The following is a 22,514-nucleotide window of genomic DNA, read 5'->3' as shown; positions in this document are numbered from 1 at the left end:
ATGCCTATTGGGGTTTTTTTGTTGGTTGCCTTTATAGTCTATGAATTCATTGCTTTTGCAGAGAAGAGCATTCTAATGAATTTGACAGTGGGCTGACAACTCTCCAGTTCTTACCACAAGCTCAGTGATTGCCATATTTGTTACCTCCAACCAACCACTTACCGAGTCCTGATGGTGGAAGCAAATTTGAGTTAATGGACTCTTCTTTTTTTTCTTTTACTTACTGAATGCAGTGCTTTAGGATTAGGTTGCTGACTTTTCTGTGTCAGAGCTTCTCTATCCTCCAGAAGTGGGAATGATATTAGTATCTACTTCCATGAGGATGAGAATTCTGTGTTAATTTTTGAAAAGAACTATGCAGATGAGAAGATTGATATCAACATGCTGGAGTTCATTCAACCCGTGAGGAGACTCCTGTGATTTAAGATTCATTTCTTCACTGCTTTGTGAAAAATACGGTTGATTAGATTTAAAATTTAACCCAACCTTCAGTGTGTCAGAATGACACACATCGGATCTGAACACAAAGGTACCTGGGAAATGGTTTCCTGGACAACACTAGCACAAAGAGAGCTCTTCATAGTCATAAATCCTTGTTTTGGGGCTTGGGGGAAAAGGACAGAAAAAGAAGGTGGATACTGAATCCAGAAAACAGCCCTCATAAGGATAGTGCTACATGGTTTACCCAGTGGTAGCTTGCAAAATACAGAAACATATTCCCTACATTGTGTTCTGCATACCTGGCAACACCAACAGTGAAAATATTTCTATTCCTAAAGTGTAACAGAACCAGTCAACCAGCAAATAGCACTTCCACTCAAAACAGGAGAAAAAGTCACCCCATAGAAAATGAAAAGGTAGATTTGCTTCCTGTGGGAACAAGTTAGATTTTCAGCTGTTTGTCCAAGGAACAGACCACCAGCCAAGCTATCAGAAGAAAATGGAAGGCATTTTTTTTCTCTACCAAGTCCTCCCTGCCATTATCACAGTTTAAATGGCCTCTCTTGTCCTCTGTCACTCAGGTTCAACATCTGGATGTCAGCACTGATTCCTTCTTCCCTTTGCATCAGTCGTGTATGTCACCAAGTCCACATCAAGGGCAGGTGATTCTACTCAGAGATCAGTGCTGCTGGGCTTCTTGTCTGAGCGTGTCTCAACTCCCAGCTCTGCTTTGGAGAGCCCCTCCGCTTTGACCTTACCACCTGTGCTGGTTGGGGCTGAGCAGGAGTTCCTTTCCCCACAGCATCCCCCACAGTGCTGTGCTTTGCATTGGTAGCTGGAAAGGTGTTGGTAACACCCCAGTGTTCTGGCTGCTGCTGAGCAGTGCTGGCACAGCATCAGCGCTGTCTCTCCATCAGTGTGCCCCCCATGTGGGAGTGGGCAAGATCTTGGGAGGGGGCACAACTAATACAGCTGAGCCAAACTGAGTAGAGGGAAAATCCATGCCATATGATGTCAGCTCAGATATAACAGCTAAAAAAAGGAGGAGGAAGGCAGGGCACTGGTTATTTAGAATGTTTGCCTTCTGGAGCAGCCACTACATGTGCTGAAGCCCAACTTTCCTGGAAGTAGCCAGACATCACTTGATGGGAAGGAGAAAATAAAATCTTTTATTCTTCTCTTTGTTGGTGCACACTCAACCTTTGAGTTTTGCTTTAGTAAACTGCCCTATTGCAACATATGAGTTGTTTCCCATCTTACTTTCTCTCCCCTATCCAGCAGAGAAGGAGTGCTGAGAGTGGCTTGGTGGGCATTTGGTGTCCAGGCAAGGTCAACCCACCACACTAACATGCACCTCAGATGCTCACATGTCTCTTGAAAATATTTCTGCAGAGAATATCCTGCTACTTTATTTCACTTTGGAAGTATCCCCACCAGTACTTTGTGTTTGACTGTATGCACTTCAAGCATCTGGTTTCCAGGCCTCTGTTTCTCTTCACTTACCTCACTTTTCATTTTGACCTTTGACAGTGCAAGTGATTTCAAGCTCTTCTATGGGTTTGTTCCCTCTGCCTTTTGATTTCTTCATGAAGGTACTATCATTTATTCCTTCCAATAGTTGCCAGGCATTGACAACTGTACGAAATTTGCAGGTGACGAGAACAGCAAGGGAGTGTGCAGAAAGGATTGCTCGTATCAACAGCATTTTTATGATTATATCCCATATCTTAGAGAAGTCACGTTCAACACTAGTTTCAACACAGGTTGCTCTGTCTGACAGTTTCTGCTGCTACTTGTGCTTGATAGCTGTGCCTGCTTCAGCTTTGGTCAGCTTCAGACTGTAAACTTTGGTGGGCAGGATTGTTTCCTACTCTTGGACAGTGCCAAGCACAGCAAGGCCCTGAATTTTGCCTGGGCCTTTTGAGCTCTCCATAAAACAAAGTTATAGTAACAGCCATAAATGGAAGCTGCTGTTTCCTTGCAGAGCCCAAAGGATGAGCATCACTACAAATGTTACCTGCTCCTTCCTAGAACTGAATCCCCAAAGCTGTACTGCTCAAGGCTGATAGATTGTACAGAGACCAGAAAGCCTTCGATTTTGGAAAAGAAACTATATTAGTATCCCCTGCTCTCAGAGAAGTGTGAAAGGGAAGGAACATTTAAAAGCATCATAGAGACTGGCACTGCTGGCACTGCTGAACAACTCTGGAAGGTCACAAATGCTGATTGTGAAGGAGCCATCTATTGACGTACAGGTATCTTGGCCTTTAGTGATGGTGAGGGAGAAGCTAGTGAAGAAAGTACAAAACCAATTATGATAAGATGCTGTTAGAATCCTTCAGTTGTGAAAAGTTAACTGGAATGTGTCAGGGGCTCTTCAAACAATGCAAACTTTGCAGTAAGGAGCTGAGAACAGATTGCTTTTTATAGAACAGGCCTATAGGGTGGTATGAATTCCCTAAAATTCAGATTTCATTAAGTAGTCATGCTCGTGTTATTTTTCTCTGACAGCAGTATAAATGAATTCTAGGTATTCTGGGCCTAGAAAAATGGTTTGTTTGGTCCTTCTGTTATTAGGACAGTGATCCCAATTCCTTCAACTTAAAAGGCTGTAGAGAGTTTTCTGCTTGTCAACATTGTCCTTGATTGCTTGTTGCAGTAACATAAAAGTCAGGACAGTGAATCCTGTTAAGGGGAACTGACTTTGACAGGGAGAGAGAGACATATTTCTGGTATGAAATATGGAGATAATGAAAGGAAAATTGAGACAGAGTTATTTCTAATGACAGGCATAGTAAGATTCAGTTGGGGGATGGAAAAGTAACTTCTTTTTCTTTGAGTTTTAGTTTGTTAGGAAATAATAGGCTGAACACCTCTGGCAGGCAGGATGAGAGGTTGCTGAGCTGCTCCTCTGCTGCAACAGTCGTCCCAAGGCCCCTTCCTGGAAAAGAGCCCTGCTGTGTGAAATGCGTTTGTGTACACACACGCACACACCGAAACAGTCTCTGCACTGGACAACTTGCAGCACAAGGAAGGAAAAAGAGAGGTGTCCCAGTCCATCCAGTGTACAGCTCTTCTCTGCTGCCAACACTCTCTGTCAGGGCAGCATTGATCAGTCAGACACACAAGCCCATTAGGAATTCTGTTCCTCTCCCTGCTCTTAGAGCTGCGGACCAAAAAGAGAAGAAAATTTGAAGCACCTGTAGGAAAAGATATGGGCCATAGTTATATTTGCAGTATCTAAGTGCCCATTTTCTGCACTTTATTTTGAAAAGCCCGGTGATTTGTTCAGTTGAAAATTTTCCTGCTTTTGTTTGTTGTTTCTCTTTGCCAGGAAGTCTGTCATCCAGCTAGACCTAGCTAACACCAAGAAAGCTCTGATTGTACCTGCCTTTGAGACTCTACGCTACCGCCTCTCCTTCCCCAAGTCAAAAGCAGAGCTGTTATCTATGTTGGACATGGGAACCCTCTTTACATTCAGGTAATGGAAAGTACTCTTGAACCTGTGGTCATTATCTCTGTTTTTTTATGTTCTTCTCTCTCACTGTCAGCTGCATTAAGAAACTTTTTGGAATTTTTTTCCCTTTTCATAGAGAGGCAGTGAACAGAATCACATGGATATATTCTGTCTGTAAGCTCAGCATTTTATCTCATATTACAGTCCTCTACTGAAGGACTTCACTTGTTAAATCAAATTTGTTTTATTTTCATCATTTTTTTATTGCGCTTCAAAATCAGCATGACCGTTACACTCAAGTGCGTGTAATTTACTTTTTGGCTGCCAAATACTGTCTGGGTAGCTGTGTCTTCTTATGTGACTAAAAGCAATGTATCTCTGCTCATTGGTTCTCTTCCTTACTGGAAAAACAAATGCAGGCTTGTCTTATGCTCTTTTAAAGTGTGAAACAGCTGCTTAAATACCTAGAGTTCCTCCATGCAGAGGTAAGAGAGTACTCTGACTAGAGGCTAAGAAGCAGAGAACACCTAAATTTGGAGCTCCTCTCTGAAGCAGACTCCTTTTGTGGCTGTGAACAAGTCACTTCTATTACCTGCCAGACTCTTCAGTTTTAAAATGCAGCTACCAGGGGTTAGCCATCTCTTGGGTATGTGTGGTAAGGTCTGATTAGCAGACATTTGTAAAGCATCTCAGTGATGGGAAGAGTACAATATGGCCTTATGATGTTGCACAGAGAGGGGGCTTAGGAGACCTGCGTTCTCTTCTCAGCTCCACTGCTGCCCTGCTGAGAGGTGCTACACGAATCACTTTGCTTTCTTGCATCTCTGTTCTCCATCTCTGAAATACAGGTAACAATGTTCACCTCTCCTTTTTGTGGTATTTTGAGATCTAGAGATAAAAGCCATGAAAAAGCTAGGCATTATCCATGGCTGGAGGAGCTCAATATCATACATCTCCCATCCTTCTCTTACTTTAGAGCTTTCCTCACACTTTTCCCATTCCCTATATTACACATCTCTCTTGTTGCAGCAGCCACCCTTCCCTCATATGGTTGCATGCACATGTCATAGCAGACATGACTGAGTCTGGAAAACATAATTCTGACCAGTGTCAGAATTCTACCAGTGACTGCCTTAAATAGAAACTTGAGGCGACGGAGAGAGGCATGCCTCTTGAAAATTACTTGAGGATACTGATAGAGCAAGCACCTTTCCCTCTGCCATCATTCTTTAACAGTCAAAAGACATAAAAATTAACAAGACATCTGTTGGTAGAAAATAGTTGTCTCTCCCGTAGTTTAGAGAACAAGTCCTTCTGGTGGAAAATGACACCCTCAGGATTTTCAGATGTTGCATTCCACCAGTATTCAGCTGCACAGTGGTGGCCTTCCACTCCAGATTTCATCTTCAAGCTATACAGCATGTTGGTGTGTTATGTACACAGCTGGATTTGCAAATCCTTTCTCAAGTCTCACTCAGGCAAAAATGTCTTCAACATCAGTGGGAGTTTTTCCAAAGCAAGGTTAAATAAGAATTGAAGGACATGCAGTCTGTAAGTGGTGTACGTATTAATGTAGGATACATTTTACAATTTGTTTGTTTTGGCTCATTTCGTTGCTCAAATCTATCAACAGCCACAAAGCAGCTGCGATCTGGGCTGAGAATTTCCACTTGCACCTTCAAGGTGCTTTAATAACGCTGCAATTTGACGCTGAGCAGGTGGGAGTGAGCTGGGGAGGACTGCTGTGACAGTGATTGCTGAGAGTGCCTGCAGCATCCCACTCCCTCACACCACACCATAGATTCCAATCTTTCCCTCACTGAAATTGCTTTTGTCACCTCTTTTCGAAATGGTGACCTTTTCTACCTCTGGGCAGCTAAGAAGTACACAACGGCTCTCAATTACATCCCTCAGTCACCAGCAGAAGAAAAGAGAAGACAAGTGAGCATCTGTGGCTGGCGAGGTGTGCTGTGTGAAACCCTCCGCCACAGCGGGGGCTCTGTGCCGGCTTGCTGGCTCCCTTGGCAGCTGGTGGCTGGGTGTGTGCTGCTGAGGATGTGCCTGCTCAGGGCCTGGGTAAGAGCTGATGAGCCACAAATGTATTGCCCACACACATCCAGGCACAGGAGAAACCGCATCATCATATTGAGAAAACATAAAAAGCAACAACTGATTAAGTAATTAACTGATTGCATCCACAATCCAGCAAAATGTTTAAGCATCTGAGAACAGAACTGGGAAGGTTCTTCCTTCACCAAATCGTCTTTCTCACTGAAGCAGGAAGCTTAGGGGGACAAGGCCAGGAGGAAGAACACTCTGAGAAGAATAACTACTTCATTTTGCTAGCTTTAGCAAAGTTTGCTGTAGTTCTGACATTTTATTTAAAATAAAAGCGATCAGTAACACAAGTAAAATGAAACATTGGATCCAAAGTGGAGGAGGAAGGCATGTGGTGTGTTCCAGTTGTTTTCCATGAACCGTGGGAAAGAAACTCGTTGTGATTTTAGGGAGATTGAATTACTTGGTTTGGATTTGTCAAAATAGCCAGTGTAGTGAAAAATATGTTGTTCACAATTTTCGCAAAGTTCTCCAGGGACTCAGTCAGATTGAGTGCGGCCTTAAAATTCAGTGTGTATTTATGTCTTGAGTGAAAAGGGCCTGAGCAGAAAATTACATTTATTCATTTGTCCTGTGAGATGGAAGACCAGTATACACAGTGAGCCTCTTCTCACAACTGCATCACCGATAGTAAAGTCTGTTGGAAATGACTCGTCCTTTAATGGGAGCTTCCTCTCTATGGACCTCCACGTCCATAGTGGAGGCACCATAGTGGTGCCTGCTTATCTTTCTTTGCAGTACAGTTTGTGTAATTAGCCATTGACCAAGACCTAGTTCCAGCAGATTATCTGTGTATGAACCCATATATACTGTATGTACAGATATGTATGTAATCCGATAATCCTCGCACAAGTCTTGTTTTCAGTCTGATTACTCTTCTATCACTACTGTGTGCACACCTCATTTGAGCATCCTGTACTCATTTACCTCTTTGTCCAGACCGTAGCCGTCCTTTTGCCTTTCTCTTTCCTTCCACTCACATCAATCACTCTGAAGAGGCAAGTAAATAATCTCTTGTTACTCAGTTTTGTACAATCAAGTCTACTCCTTCCTTTCCGCTTTGTTTTGTCCCTGCAATCCCAGTTCCATATTTTCCCTTAATTGTCTCTTCCCAATTACTTATTTTTCCTTGCTAGTTTGCTCTCTTGACTCACAGAGGTTATACTTGAGCTGCTATAGGTGCTTACACTGCTATCTCCAAAAAGGGTGGAAAGAAATTGAATTCTTTTTATGGTTAGTATCCTGTTACCCCTGTTTAAATCAGTGGGAGAGTGTTACTAAAATAACAGCAGCATTTGGCTGTTTCTCTGCAGGAATCTCTCAATTTACCAAAGTTTGTATGGGGCTTTGAAGATAAAAATCACTTCATAAGTGTTTAGCAGTCATTATTATTATTAGCATAATTAATTTCAAAATGCCGGAGGTAGGATTTTAGAAGATACAGCACCTTCCACAATCCTATATAATTTTAAACCCCATATTGTGACTGCTGGAGTTGTTTTTTCCAGCATAGATAGCTGCACACTAGTGACTGGGTAGGTTAGCCACTCATCTCCAAAAGAGGCCAAGAATAGGGATAGATTTTTTGGTGATGATTCCAAAGGGCATTAAGGATTATAAGCATCTTTGTGAATCTGGCACTGCTTTCTAATAATCTCTGGAGAATTATTTCACTGCCAGTTTTTTTAATACAGAAGGGTTTTGTTTTTCCTGGTCCCCAGGCGAGATACCTGAAAGTGATGCAACCTGTTTACAGTTTTGAAGTGCAGCATACAAAGGACTGTACATTACTTGTGACCCTAGTGCCATCCTAATAATTCAGTCTTCCTGCACTGCCCTGAACAGGGAGTCAGGAAAGCTGAACACCTCTGATTCTCCTGTTACAAGCCATACAAATACGTCCAAATGAAAACTCCTAGGCTATGATTTTATATTCCTGTTTTTAGCAGTGGCTTAGAATGTTATGAGAATTTCTGGGATGGAAACATTACGTCATGTTGTAATTTTGCAATATTTGATGCTCAAATCCCTTCACTTTCAGCATGTGAGTCATCCCTCTGAATTCAATGTACCTTACTTTACAAATTGGCAGGACATTGGTTTTGTCCCTTCTGCTGCATATCTATCTCAGCGTTGTAATACAGATACCTGCTATGCCTTTGGTTCGTTAATTAATCTGTGAATCTGCAGAAAGAGCTTGTCTCATTGATTTTTGGAGAAGTGGTAAAATAAGTGGGCGAGAGAGTCATTGACCCTGGCACTAATGGGGTGCATTCAAGCTGTGCTAGGAAGAGACCTGCTGTGACCTAAACAAGATTAACAAAATATAAAAGGATCTTTTTCTGTAAATCAAATTGATTATGTTTCTGAGGATCACAGGAGTACTTCCCACAATGTAGAACTTATAGCAGAAAGCCTTTATGTAATATTGTACTTATTAAGGTAATTATGCATCTTGGTTCCTGCCATAGTAATAACTGTAATTAATAAAATGGAACATCTATCCAGAGCTGCAGGTGTCTCTCATGCAAATTATAAAATTGCCTATAAAACAGATCGTGAATATCACCATGGTGGGGAAATAGCTAATTTTAAGGACCTTGTCTGAGCTGCAGATTTCCACACCAGTTTTAGAGCACCAACCGATGCAGCTGCTTGGTTGCTAGGAATAAGACACAGCACTTGCAGTGCAGATGAACTGACAGGGTACTGTGTAATTGTTTCGCACATTAGCATGAGGTACTGTCTTCACACTATCCTTCACCAACTAGGTGTGTTTAAGCATTGAGCTCTGGGAGGCGTGCTGGAAATAGTTCTAGAAATTGCCTCCAACGGCAGGCATCATCCTGAAAATGATGATGTGAGCTGTAACCTCATGTCCTTATTTTTGAGCATTTCATCTAGCAGGTAATATTTTGTTGCCTCGCCAGGATGTTTTCTATCTAATTGCCTCCCCACATCCCTGCCGTTTATATCTGTTTCAGGTACCACGTCTGGACGAAAGGGCACGCGCCAACAAATTTTGCCAAGTGGCGAACAGCCACCACCCCCTACCGCGTGGAGTGGGAAGCAGACTTTGAGCCATACGTCGTCGTGAGGAAGGACTGCCCGGAGTATGACAGGCGCTTTGTTGGATTTGGCTGGAACAAAGTAGCTCACATCATGGAACTGGATGCACAGGTGAGGAGATGACACGCGAGTATCTCACCCAGGGCTCTGCAGCAGGGTTGTTACGAGATCTGTGTCCTGTAGGAAGGTGTCGTGCTTTGTATCACCAGAGTGTTCATCTGGCCTTGCTGAGCTCCTTAATGAGTGCTTCTTCAGTTGGGAACACTCAGTTGAATGCTTGTCAAGTATTAAATGAAGAACCCAAGTCTGAGTTAATTTATTTGTCAGTTCTAAGAAATTCATTGTTTCGCAGAGGCACAACCCTGTACTGCTCACCTCCTGACCAGAGCACTGCAGCAGTTGTTGCCAATCCCATCACTTATTAGGGAACATGTAGACCTTGCTGGATTTTTTTCAGTTAAATAGAGGTTTATGAGTCCCGAATGCTAATTTAGAATTTGAAAACCAATCTTGAGTTGAATTCAAGGCAAGCATCTTTAATTTCTGGCTGGGATTTACAGCACATTTCTACAAAGCCAAAGTCTTTACATTTCCAAAGTCTGGGGCTGTGGAGCAGACCCTAAATGATCCAGGTACTTGAACCTTGGGCTACCTGCTTCTTGGATCTGTGACTTGGGATGAAGCTGCTGGGCAGAATTTATGAGAATAAGGATGCAGAGAAAGCTCAGGAGTCCCAGACTGGCACCAGAGCTCTCAGAGTTGCCAAGGTCCCTCCTGCCAAGCTAGATCTTTGAGGCTGGCAGTGACTATGGCTCCATGGGAGCCCAATGCTGCTGCTCACTGAAATGGCAGGATTTGCATCGCCCTGCTGTTCTTGGATGGGGAGCTACCCACTGTCCTAATCAGCAAGGTCTGGGTCATGGCATTTCTTTTTAGTTTGGGTTTGTTGTAGTTTTTTTCAGTTTGGTTTCAAACCCAGTGTTTGAACTAGTAGCATATCATGCTAACCAGAAAAATAGGTTTTGATGATCTGTATCCTCCTGTGATAGCTTCTGCTGTGAATCCAGAACACAGCGGATCCTTCTCTGCTCAAGTCTTACCAGCTTATGTGAAACACAGCAGCGCAAGGCTGGGAGCAAGTTAGTGGGAGATTGTGTCTCTGGGGTGTGGCCTACAGTGTATTTGTGTGCAGGCATTTATGGGAGGAATATTTTCTGCCTCTGCTTACAAAACCACATGGTCACCTTGGGCTGGCAGCCGCTGTTTGCCCTCTGTTTGCCGAGGGCATTCCTGACGAATTTGTACCTACTTGTGTTGAGAAAAAATTATTACAGACTAGAAAAAAAGTATCCGTTATATTAATGTTAATAATCTGGTGCTCTGTTATAGCACTGTAATTTTCCAGTGCATTTTCCAAGCACTAATCAATTAACCATCAGTTGTGGAGAGTGCCAGGATACTGGTTTATTATTTGTTAATATGGGTAACAAGGCTTATGTTCCCAGTGGCAGCTCTTATGTAGCACTCAGGATTTAACTCTTCTGTTCAGAGGTATCTGCCCAGCACAGAGATTCACACACGGGAAATGGAAACATTTTTCAAAGTTGATCATAGCACAATTATTTTAAATGACCATTAGGTTGGAATTAACTCTAGAAAATTGTTTTTCTTGCTCTTCCAGCCTTGAATACATTATCACATTCAAAAGAAGTTTCATTTTCCTCTGTAGCAGCATGGATATTGGCAGGTTCTCCCACAAAATGAGCCTGGAGGAGACATGGGATGGCACAACTACTTCCCCTGTGGCATTCCTGTGCTTTGGGGTGTGCACAGATCAGGTTGCTGCCAGCTGCTGGGCTGGCTTCATTACCAGCAGGCAGAGCAGCTTCTCAGTTATTTCACTGCACCTCACAACTGCAGAGTCTGTCGAGAGGTCTGTTGCAGACCCCTTTCCAAGAGCTGTGCCACTATTGCCCCTCAGAGCAGGACATGGCATGAAGATAATCGTCACTGTGGTGCTGGGAGCATGCGGGCGTCCGCTGAGCTGGATGCTGTACAAATACACAGATAATGCCAGTCTCCATCTAAAGAATTGGTCATGCAGCAGATGGGAACAGAGGTGCATTGCCTTCTCAACAAAGGTTTCCATGTCGTAGGGAGAGGTCATTAGGAAACCTTTCCCTTCTTTTCCAGTGACTATGGAACTAGACCATGAGCATCCCATTTTCCAGGACCCTAGCCCAGTATATTTCAAAGGGGATTATTAGCAGCAGAATCACAATTTTTTTTAAGGCTTTTTGTGCCTGAAGGCCGTTCAGAGGGATGGGAATGCTGCTGTGCTCTACAGTTTGTGCTGCAGAGTGTAGGCAGTCCCTGACCTGCAATATTACAGACTTGAGATGCAAACAGAGAACAAAGAAAAGATTGTATGAGGGGGATGCATCTTCCTCTGCAGCTCCAGCCCGTAGTTTTAAGGTCTCTTGGAGACATTTTCTGTAGTTTGTAGTTTATAGCTCCCCTCACTCCATGGTGCCAGCCTTTGTTTTTGCATTTGGTTCCCCATTAGTCCTAAGCATCTTCCAGCTAAACAAATTCTGCCTGTGAGCATCAGACCATTTTCCTCTTGCTGTACATTTTTCACTCCAGACAGAAGCTCAGAGGACCCCCTTCCCATGTATGACAACACTGTAAATTGGCACAAAGATTTACCACTTTAGCACTGTCAGGGAACAGGCACTCATAAGGAGGAAGGAGCTGCATCTGCACTCAGCTATCCAGCACATGCTGCTGCTTCATGGGTGTCTCTGGGAAGGCACTGCAGCCTGAACTATACTTTGGGCTCACCAGTACCGCTGCCTGAGTTGCAAAATGGATCCACATTGCCCCTATTCATTTCTTGTCCATCCTAATTGGCTTTATTTTTGGCTCTATAGCTCAAATATTTGTTTTCTGGTAGCATTGTAACCCAGCAGCTTTCAGTCTCCTCTGGCTTCATCACAGGTGGTTAGGTAAAAAAAGACTTGCAGGTGAAACACTCAGGTTTACCAGCACAAACACAAGTGTGTTTTTTCCCATAAATCTCTTTCCCTACTGAAATATTTAGAAGTATTCTGCCTCTGCTGCAGATACTCTTTGTCTCTGCACAGACTCCTAAATCTACAAGTGACAGGACCTGGCAAACCAGGGGAAGTTAGGCACCTCTTCCTGTAACGCCAGCAGCAGCTGTAGACAGAAACTGTGTGAGAAAATAGGAAATTTTCCTGTGGAGGCTTCAAAGTTTCTTTGTAATTTGCATCCAATACAACTCAGGTTTTTTGAAATTCCGTATGAAAAAAGGAATGCTTGGCTACAGAATAATGAGGTTCACATTCCTTACCCAGTTCCTTGCAGAAGATACCTGTTTGTTGCATATCCTACACTAATGAACTTTCAGCTTGTAATAGGAATCAGGCTTTTTCTGGCTTTGCTCTAATGATCATACACTTACCTATAAAAATTGAAAGAATCTAACAGGAATAATTGAGACTTCAAGTAGCCATCATTTTTTTAACAAAAAAAATTGTCAAAGAACTTGGTCAGATACAAACAGAATTAGTGAAGTGGTTTTACAGGAGGAGGAGAGTTAGCACAGTATCTCAAACTTCGTGAAGGAGATCTTAATTTGCGTAAAACCATCTCAAAGCATATGGAATTAGCAGCTTCATTTTCACACATCGCCTATAAATGATATCATATTCTCCCCTTATTTCAGGTTTATAAATAGTTTTGAACAGTTTTCTCTCTGTAAGTATATTAGTCAATAGGTAAAGCAACATATGCCGTGCAGTTTTGCCTTTGTAAATGTGGCTTATTCCAGGATCCCAAGCAAGATAATTTGTAGGGGCAAAGCCGTGTTTTTGCATGGACACTTGAGACTTATGCTGTGTAGTCACAGCTGTGTTGTTGCAAGCACACTGCTGAAAAATCTGTGTGGCAAACATGGCTTCAGGTGTGCCTTTGGTACCATTTCCCCATTATTTGGCTTATGTGGAGTAAAATATTTTAAAACGGTTGGGTTTTTTTACCATGAGGATAGTAAAACACTGGGGGAGTTATCCAGAGGGGTGGTGGATGCCCCATCCCTGGAAACATGCAAGGTGAGGTTGGATAGGGATCTGACAACTTGATCTAGTTGAAGATGTCCCTGCTCGTTGCAGGGAGGTTGGTCTAGATTATCTTTAAAGGTGCCTTCCAACCCAAACGATTCTATGATTTTTCAAAAAGAGAAAGTAGATCTTTCACAAAACCAAGAAAAAGCTGCTTGAAAGAAAAAGGCAGCTTATTTGAGATCCCTGATGGGTTTGTTGTTCCTGAGACACAAACTGTGCTGTTACATGGTGGAGCACGTTTGACTGTGGAGGTGCAGGAGGGCTGGGATCCGCCTCACAGCCCTGTCTTTGTCCCACAGGAGTACGAGTTCACGGTGCTGCCCAACGCCTACATGATCCACATGCCACACGCGCCCAGCTTCGACATCACCAAGTTCCGCTCCAACAAGCAATACCGCATCTGTCTCAAGACGCTCAAGGAGGAGTTCCAGCAGGACATGTCGCGCCACTACGGCTTCGCAGCCCTCAAATATCTCACGGCCGAGAACAACAGTTAGCACCATGGAGCCCGTGTGTGGCCAACAGGGACACCGAGGCAAGAGCCGCTCAGCGTCTGGGGCCCGGTCTTCAAACTCCAAACTGAGAAATACTTTCTGGTTTTATATCATACTTGGCAGTTCTAACAGTAGAAATTTGAAGTGACATGTCTTCGGACTATGCTCATTCATCCCTTCCCTGACTACCCCAGGCCTGTCAGCTTTAGCATTCGTGAGGTGTTTGCGAGTGGGGCCGGCCGGGCGCCCTCCAAGCCACCGAAGGTGGGGACTGGGCAGGGGCTGGGATTGCACTCCGCTCTCTTGACTGCAGAGCACAGACAGACCTTCAGAATATAGGATTTCATGTTGCTATTTAATAATTTGACATGCTTTTTATCTGTAAAGGAAGATCTTCGGGTCGCTGTCCTGTGAATTTCAAATCTGCACTACTCTAAAAGGGAACTTTCACCTGTGAACTTTCACAGGGGCCCTGTTAACATGGATGACCTTGTTAATGCAGGATGAGCCAAAGGTCTGAATTAGCCTTGAAAACACAGGGGACGCTTATACAATACTGCACTCCTGAGAAGGTGTGTTACTGATTCAGTTGTATACATGATATCGGTTGGTCTTTTATTCTCAAATTAATTGTTTTATCAGGAAAATCCCCTATATCCCATCCTGCCTTTGCCCCACTCCTAAATGCTGCTCCTTTCCTTGCCAAGGAAATATCTCCCTTGTGTTTCTTTGCCATCTTCAGTTTGGTGGTCCAGTGAAGAAGATCAGTAGCTCTGCCAGAAAGTGAACAAAACTTGTCGGTTTAAGGTCTGTTTTCATCAGAGCAACTTGTTCACATGTGTCTCATAAGATAAAGGGCCCAGCTCTAACTCTTTATCTTTTTTAGGCAAGAATTGGATTTTACCTATAAGGCACATTGTACCAGGGGAATACTGATTTGTAGGCTCATTTCAGTGCTGCCCATCCATGAAGGCACTGGGCCTTAGGCTTTAAGTGGACTTCTTTGCTGAACAGGGAATATAAACTAGTAAAAAGGCAACTAGCGTCCTTGGTGCTCTCCTGCTGCCTGCTGCAAGGTCTCAGAACTACTTCGTTAAAGGAGTTTATAATTAAAAGGAGCAGAACTGTTAGGAATAAACTCCCCATTGGACGGGGAGAAAAGAATATGTTGGGAATCTGAGTGACTGTTTGATTGAACGTGGACTGGTCAAGTTCACAGCATCGGTACACACAGGAGTTCGCTGGAGGGCGAACAGGAACCTAACAAGCAAAATGCAGAAAACAAGACACTGGACTTTTTGCCATTTTCTTTATCTTCAATATTAATGTTGTGTTTACATGGGAGGAAGAGATGAGGTGCACTACCCCTTGCAGGGCTATTTGTAATTTCTGTTGCAATGTTAATAGAGAAAGCAGAAACAACTCAGTGAGAAATGTGTCTGTCTCCCTACCCCAAACCCCAAGCAACCCCATGTACCAATACCACTGCCTGAGCTGGGAAATGGATCTACATTGTGTTCTGCTCACGTTTTTCCATTTTGTTTTTCAGCCACTGGACCTTCTACTTTCCTCCCCACCTCATCCCTCTAGAGCTTGGTTTTATTTCTAACCTGACATTTTGTGAGAGCTTTCTGTTACGGTGGAAACCACGCAGTTAAACCAGACATTTAAACTACAAATATCAGTTCATCATTCTGTGTATATATAAGAAAAGCCAAAAAAGGCAATATCTTTGACAAGAAATAAAAAGGGGCGGGAGGCTGTGTGTAGTTTTCACTTTTTCCCCTGGGAGTGTTGGCTGCATAAGAATATATCACTGCATAATTTTCCAAAGAGCTTTTTTTTTTCTTCTTAATGGCTTTATGTAAAGATTTACATAAAAAGCTGGAGAGAGCTGGGAAGAAGTGAAATTAGTGCTCAGTTCTGGCTAAGATACATTCTTTTAAAAGCATCAAAGTCTTAACTCCCCAGGTCCTGTATTACCATTAAAGGCACAGGTCACTGTGCTGATTGAGAATGAGAAGAACCCTGCAGCACAGAGACTGTTGATTAATTAGTGTGCAGAAAGATCCCAAAAGCTGACCTAAGAGAGGCTGACACTCATCGTACCTACATAAAATCTCCAGTCAGAACTTCAGTGTGGCCACCATTATGCTCCATATGTATTAGAGATTTTCATTTCCAGATGTACATTTCCCCTTGGCTTAACAGCGTTGCCCAAGGATGGGCTGGATTGCCCTACAGCAGCATAACCTGTACATTATTTGGCTGTACCATTATCAGCATTCTCCTCATGATTCTCTTCTCAGTGGTCACGTGATGAGGATGGGGAAGCAGGGAGGTAATAATTTGCTACTTGCCTGACTGTACAGTGAGTCTTGGGACCTCCTGGGTAGGCTTAGGTGTGCTGGCTGGTGTAACCAGCTCAGAGATTGGTAGTAGGTACACAGAGTCCCTTTTTTGGTCCTTATAGACACTGTACTGACTTGTATCTGTCATGTCGTGTTTGTCTCTGTGCTTCATAATTCGAGAGGTGTGGGGCTTGGGGGTTTTTAGCACATTTCAAACAATTTACCTGATAGCAAGTTAGGATTACATATCTGTCTGTAACTGCCAGGGCTCCTCCAACACCGTGAAAAAATCCACCACCGACAACAAAAAAAATCCCTGACTCAGTTATAACACTGACTGTCTTCCAGTCCTCTGCTGTAGTAAGTATTTGCTAGGAACTTTGTTACTTAATTCTCAGTTTCCTCCTGAAATCTTCCAGAAATAGCAGATAAACTTGGTGACTTATTGCCTTTGATTTATTGATTTGTTCCACCAACTTCTCTCTTGAGTCTTCAATCTATGACCTCTCCTTATCTTTGATATTTGGAAAGTGTGAGTCTCTCATTTAGATACCACTCCAGCACCCTCTCGGTGAAGACTGATGCAAATAAATCATTTAGATTCTTGGCAATGTCCTTACTGTCTTTAATTGTTTCTTCTACTTGTTTGGGGTGGCCTGCCGGTTATCTCCACTTTCTGCTTTTGGTGTACTGAGCAAATGTTCATTTTCACTTTTAACTTCCTACTGTTTACTCTTCAGATTCCCTCTTAGCGTCCTCAAACTCCATCTTAACTATTACATACTTTCCTTTCAGCTTTACACAGTTTTATTTCCATTCTCTGAAGGTTTCCTATTTGGCCTGAATAACTTACAAAATTTCCCGTTTAGTCGTAGCAACATTTCCTTGTCTTTGTCTTCCATTCATCCAAGGGATACCATACTCCACGGCTATGAATCAGCTCATTCTGTTTTAATCTGAGGATCTCAGTTTTTCTATTCCTTTTATTTAGAACCACTGATTCTTTAAAAAGAAAAAGAGGTTTTTGTTTTTAAATTTACATTGAATATCACCCTACTAGGTTTTGAGGGTATTTTTCTCTTTAACCTTTCTAAATGCTCACCTTTTCTTAATCAGGGGATTAGAAATAAAATATTACAAAAATTGGGCTCTTATCTTGACACATTTTGTTCTGTGTCTCCCTTTTCCCTCTCCACTACAAAACATTGACATTTAGGAGTCATTGCAAACTTTTCAAGTCCCAAAGCCTGAACTATGTATTTTCCAGCACCTTCTGACATCCCACCACATTTCAGACATAATTATTATTCCAAATAATAACCTGCTGCCTGGAACCTAGTCCTCCTATTTTTGTTTTCATGCTTCTCCCTATGATGTAACAGGCTCTGCAAGTTCAAGTTTTGGGCAAAACACTTACTTAATACCTTGTCATAAGCTTCTGATATGTTTCCATGATTTTTCCCTATTTTCGTAATAGAAAGATATACACACACACACATATGTATATATATATACACACCTTCAAAAGTTTGGCTGTAGTTTCTATCCTATCATTTTCTAGCTAAGGATCATCTACCATTTGCCTACCTGGCAGACCTAGAAAATGTCTTTGTTTATCCTGGGTAGTTCTTAGTATCTGTCAGGTTTTTTTTTTCCTAGTAGTTCCTTCTAGCCTTGCTAGTTTCCTATGTGCACAGTCTGGTCCCACTTCACAATTTGCTGTTATTTTTCTGTTTGTAATCATCATCTTGGACTCCATGGCATAAAGGAATTAGCAGCTGTACCTGCAGTTCCATCGCCTTAGACTGAACATGACATATGCTCCCATTACTCCTGAAGTACTGATTTTTTACCTGGTTGGCTTCATGTGTTTTGTTGGTAAATCGTAAGCTGCATTTTCCTTTTACTGCAACAAGCAGAGGCACTTTGTAGTGTTATTTGCAGTAGCTGTTGCAGCAGAGTAAACCCTGTGTTAGAGGGAAAAGCACAAAAACCTCGTCAGAATCGTAGCTGCTGTTTCTTTCCACAGGGGAAAATAAGGCCCTAGCGCAGCTGAGCAGTTTTATAAATGCCCTGCACAAAGCACATTGCACATTATTTTCTAGTAGGTGTAATCATACATCGTCCAATTAAGTATGAAAAATACATTTTTAATGTTCTCATTTTTATGTGCAGTTCTACCCAAAAGATAATGCATTTCCTTCTCTGTCTTGCCGGTTTCCCCCATTACTCCAGCCTGCCTAATAGCCCCATCTGTTTTCGGCTGAGAAAGATTAATGACCAGAAGCACTGGGAGTCCTGGCAAATCAGCAGAGATATTACTCTTAGGCATTGCTCAGGACATTCCTTCCTACTCTGCCAGATACTGTATGGGTGTTCCTCAGGTTTCAGGGCAGCAGCAGCAGAACACAGCAAGCTCAGCAAGTGGGGTGGGTGTCATTATTTATGAACTTCAGCCAGGTCTAACACATTTAGTGGTGGGAGTGCTAGAAAGAGAATGCATCATTGTTAGCTCAAAACATATTTCAATGTTAGGGAAAAAAAACCAGCTGAGTTTCTGCAACTCCACTAAGTGAGACTGGAATAAATAAGTCACTAGTTGACAATGTCAGCCAATAATCAGGTATTTCCACTGCAGTATTGAAAATGCAGAAACATTGATAGCTCAATGAAGTCATTTTTACAGTAGTAATTAATAATGTATATTTAGATGGTGTGTTTACATCCAAACACTTAGGTGTATTGGGGATTATTTGAAGATTGTTACTTTGTTGCACGATATAAAATTGCTTGGGAAAGCTGCTGCTGGCTGTGCACAGCAAATTATGGCTCAGGAAATGCTTACAAACCTGGATTTAGAAAAACCTTGCTTTTATAGGAGTTTGGTTGTATCAGCAGTTATACATTCCCAAAACAGAACACAAAGTCCTTGGGAATTTCAAAAGGAGCTATGTATGCATCAGATGGCTGGAACATTTTCCTCTTACCCCTGCTTGGCAGTTGGGGTTTGTTTACAGAGTAGAATTATGGTGATGAGTTGAAAATAATAATCTGGGAATTAAAAAGCCAGCCAAATATTTATTTATATGTTCAGTCATATGAACATATTTGTTCAGACATGTTAGTGAATGCTTCAGTGGAAGTGTTAGCTCATTGAGGGTGTCAGGATGCAAACAATCTGAAGCCCAAGCTAAGAGTTGGATATCTGTTCAGTCATTTTGTGTAGTTTCCCCTCATATGGTGAGGACAGCTTCCTCACTCCCAGCAAGTTGCTGTTTCTGTAGGGTTGAAGTGTCTTAAACCTCTGCAATGTGAATTTGTGGAAGTCACTGCACAGGTAGCAAAGGCTGCATTTGAGAGCTCCATGGTCGTCCATCGCCACAAGACACAAGATTTCATTCCAAATGAAACAGTTCTGACCTGAGGGTAATTGTCTGACCAGGGATTTAGACACCCTGCCCTCACCAGATATGTTCAAGAGGAGGTCCCCAAATACGTTAGGTCAAGTAATTCAAGCCAAGCTTAGCCTATTTCTGAGTGTTATGGCAATATAATTGTGACTTGACAGATGTGTGAATTTTCAGCATTAACCATTATATCACAAGGCTTGTGATAAGGCTGCAGAATCAATCACGTGGAAGTTAAAGGATCTGAAATTTCAAGTTGCTGGTGTAGCTGGTGATTTGCTCATGCAACTTCTTTCTGTCCTCTCACACATACGTAGTAGGACGTAGTCTGTACACAATTCTTTGTTCAAGTTTTTTTGGAGGAATTCTCTCATTCTAAGCGCAGAGTGGATGATATGTGGGTGGATGAAGCAGCTGGTTGATACTTCTTTTTACTTCTCCTTTCATTGAGTTTTTCATAATATAGCAGCCTTGATTTTGAGCAAAGACAGACTTTTTTCCCCCCCAAAGGATAGGTATAAACTGTGATTTAGGAAAACCAATTATCCCCCGTGCTCTCAGGCTTTCTGAGCAGAACACGTGCAGTTCCGTTCTACAGGCTTTTCTCATGTGGAGGGGATCCTATGAAGCTGATGGAAATAACACATCCAGAGGCCTTGTGGCACTCACCCCCAGCCTACAAATTCTAGCAGCTGAACTTGCAAGAGTGATGAATCCCAGCTGTATCCAAGTATGTCTGCTCCATCACTGGGAGCACTCTAAAGACTGTCAGCAGTCTGTCAGGTAAGCAAAGAAAAATGGAGTAAATGATTGGAGGTGGGTGTATGATGGGTTTGTTTTAAGTAGCCAGATTTCCAGAGGAATGATGAAGACCTAAGCATTTTGAAGTCTCTCGCAAGATCTGTTCATAGGATACGTTGGACTAAGCTCATTATGGGTTTGTGGCCTTTCTTACCCACCACTGGCCAGTGTGGCCCACCTGCAGTAAATTATATGGATTGTAAAATTCTTGGAAGTCAGTACTGAGATTAAACCATTCTCAGCTCAAAGATGTTTAATTTGTTTCAGTTCTTTGGATTCCCACACTGATCCTTTGGTGCTCTTCAGAAAAAGGAAAGAAAGAAAAAGGATAATAACAGCTTGGTAACAGTAGGAGTCTTGACTATCCAGCCTTTCTTAAATTGTCAGCACCGAGGTCAATGGTTGGGGCAAAGCTAGAGTTAGTGAGGTTCATAGAATTTCTTCTTTTGATCTGCCTGTGGAACTCTTTGTTCCAGTGGTGCTCTCCAGTGATGCTAAAAGGGACGGAAGAGCTGTCCAGCACAGATTGATCCATGAACTTCCTATCCAGTCAGACCTAACCATCAGCAGCAGGAAAGAAGCAGCACCACTGCTTTTGACTGTTTTTTAGATGGCAGTAGTGAGTTCAGTATGAAATCTGTTATTCTGATGATAGACTTTGCTGAGCTTTTCTGCATTTTAGATGTACACTTGCTGTGAGTGACAGAGGCCCCTTGGGTTTAGGAAAAGATGGGATTCAGCAGTTCGCTGGTGCAGAATGAGAACAAGAGATGTGTGTATTTTCCCTTGACACCTTGCCCGGTGTTCACTAATTATATTAGCACCAATTAATCCAGCTGACCTGAGACTCAGTATTCAGGCCAGGCAGTAAGCTTCTGCTGCCTGTGTTGATAAGAGAATAGACAGATAAGTGAAATTATGTTTTCTGTCCATAACATCTATGAATATTTCCATATGGGTTCAAACGGCTCACGGAGAGTTTACATTTTGTATTTCTCACTGTTAAGGCTTATTCAAAGAACAGCAAAGGCAATTAGAAAAAAAAAAAGCTACTGAGTACTGTAAGGACCCACAAGGATTAACATTCTCAGAGTCATCAATATAGAATATCCACCAAGTTAACCTGCCAGCTTTTGTCATGAATGCAGAGAATACAGGCACTATCATCATCTTCCTGTTTACACTTCATAGAGCAAAACAAAGGCATGTACTAAAAACAGCTCTGTGAATCAGATCACCCAAGACACAAATACTCTCTAAATTTTATTGCTTTCATTTCCATTTTCGTAAGTGAAATTAAAAGTTTGCAAAGTATTTTTTTTTATTCATAGTGTTCAATTGAGATATTTATATTCACAGTTGAACATGAGCCAGCAGTGCCCTGGCAGCCAGGAGGGCCAGGCGTGTCCTGGGGGACATCAGGCACAGGATCACCAGCCGGGCAAGGGAGGGGATTGTCCTGCTCTGCTCTGCACTGGGGCAGCCTCACCTCGAGTGCTGTGGGCAGTTTTGGGTGCCAGAATATAAGAAGGATCTAAAGCTGTTAGAGACCATCCAGAAAGATGCTGAAGGGTTTAGAGGTGAAGCCATAGAAGATATGGCTGAGATCATTTGGCTTCTTCAGCCTGGATAAGAAGAAACTTGAGGGGAGACCTCAGTGCAGTCTGTAACTTCCTCATGAAGGGAAGAGGAGGGGCAGACACTGATCTCTTCTCTGTGGTGCCCAGTGACAGGACCCCAGGGCATGGCCTAAAGACGTGTCAGGGGAGGTTTAGGGTGGATATGAGTAAAAGGTTCTTCACCAGAGGGTGGTTGGGCACTGGAACAAGTGTCCCAGGGAAGTGCTCACAGCACCAAACCTGACAGCGTTCAGCAAGCATTTGGACAATGCTCTCGGGCACATGGTGTGATTCTTGGGGCTGTTCTGTGCAGGGCCAGGAGCTGGGCTCTCTAATCCTTGTGGGTCCTTTCCAACTCAGGACATTCTGTGATTCTACTCTATTTATTTTAATATGTTGCAGCTTTCTTCTGCATCTGTCAGACTTGAAAACATTACAGCATTGTCTGTGGAGGAGAACAGAACTGAGGGGTTGTTGAGTTGTCCTCCATGTTAGTGTAGAGAAAATCTTTCCTGTAGCCTGGGGTTTTTTTTATTCCTTTGTGCTATCACAGGCTTTATTTCTATCTTAGCAGTGTCTCTTCCAGTTAAGTATGAAAGTCTACTGGTT

The 22,514-nt window shown here is 42.6% G+C and overlaps 1 protein-coding gene across 3 annotated transcripts in view; it reads left to right on the top strand.

Moving 5' to 3' along the window:
* The window catches only part of LARGE1 (LARGE xylosyl- and glucuronyltransferase 1), a 274,450-nt gene extending 254,303 nt beyond the window's left edge, over positions 1 to 20,147 (top strand). For 2 of the 3 annotated variants that reach the window (XM_032105182.1, XM_032105183.1), the window contains 3 exons: positions 3,776 to 3,922; positions 9,001 to 9,196; positions 13,533 to 14,116. In XM_032105182.1, the coding sequence (XP_031961073.1) occupies positions 3,776 to 3,922; positions 9,001 to 9,196; positions 13,533 to 13,730 (541 nt within the window). In that variant the 3' untranslated portion in view covers positions 13,731 to 14,116. Of the gene's footprint in view, positions 1 to 3,775; positions 3,923 to 9,000; positions 9,197 to 13,532 lie in introns of all 3 variants that reach the window. The other variant, XM_032105181.1, reaches the window with a different exon arrangement.
* The last annotated feature ends 2,367 nt before the right edge of the window (positions 20,148 to 22,514 follow it).

The sequence above is a fragment of the Corvus moneduloides genome, chromosome 4, assembly GCF_009650955.1.
Source record: "Corvus moneduloides isolate bCorMon1 chromosome 4, bCorMon1.pri, whole genome shotgun sequence".
NCBI classification, from domain to species: Eukaryota; Metazoa; Chordata; class Aves; order Passeriformes; family Corvidae; genus Corvus; species Corvus moneduloides.
This window is presented reverse-complemented; position numbering and strand designations above follow the sequence as displayed.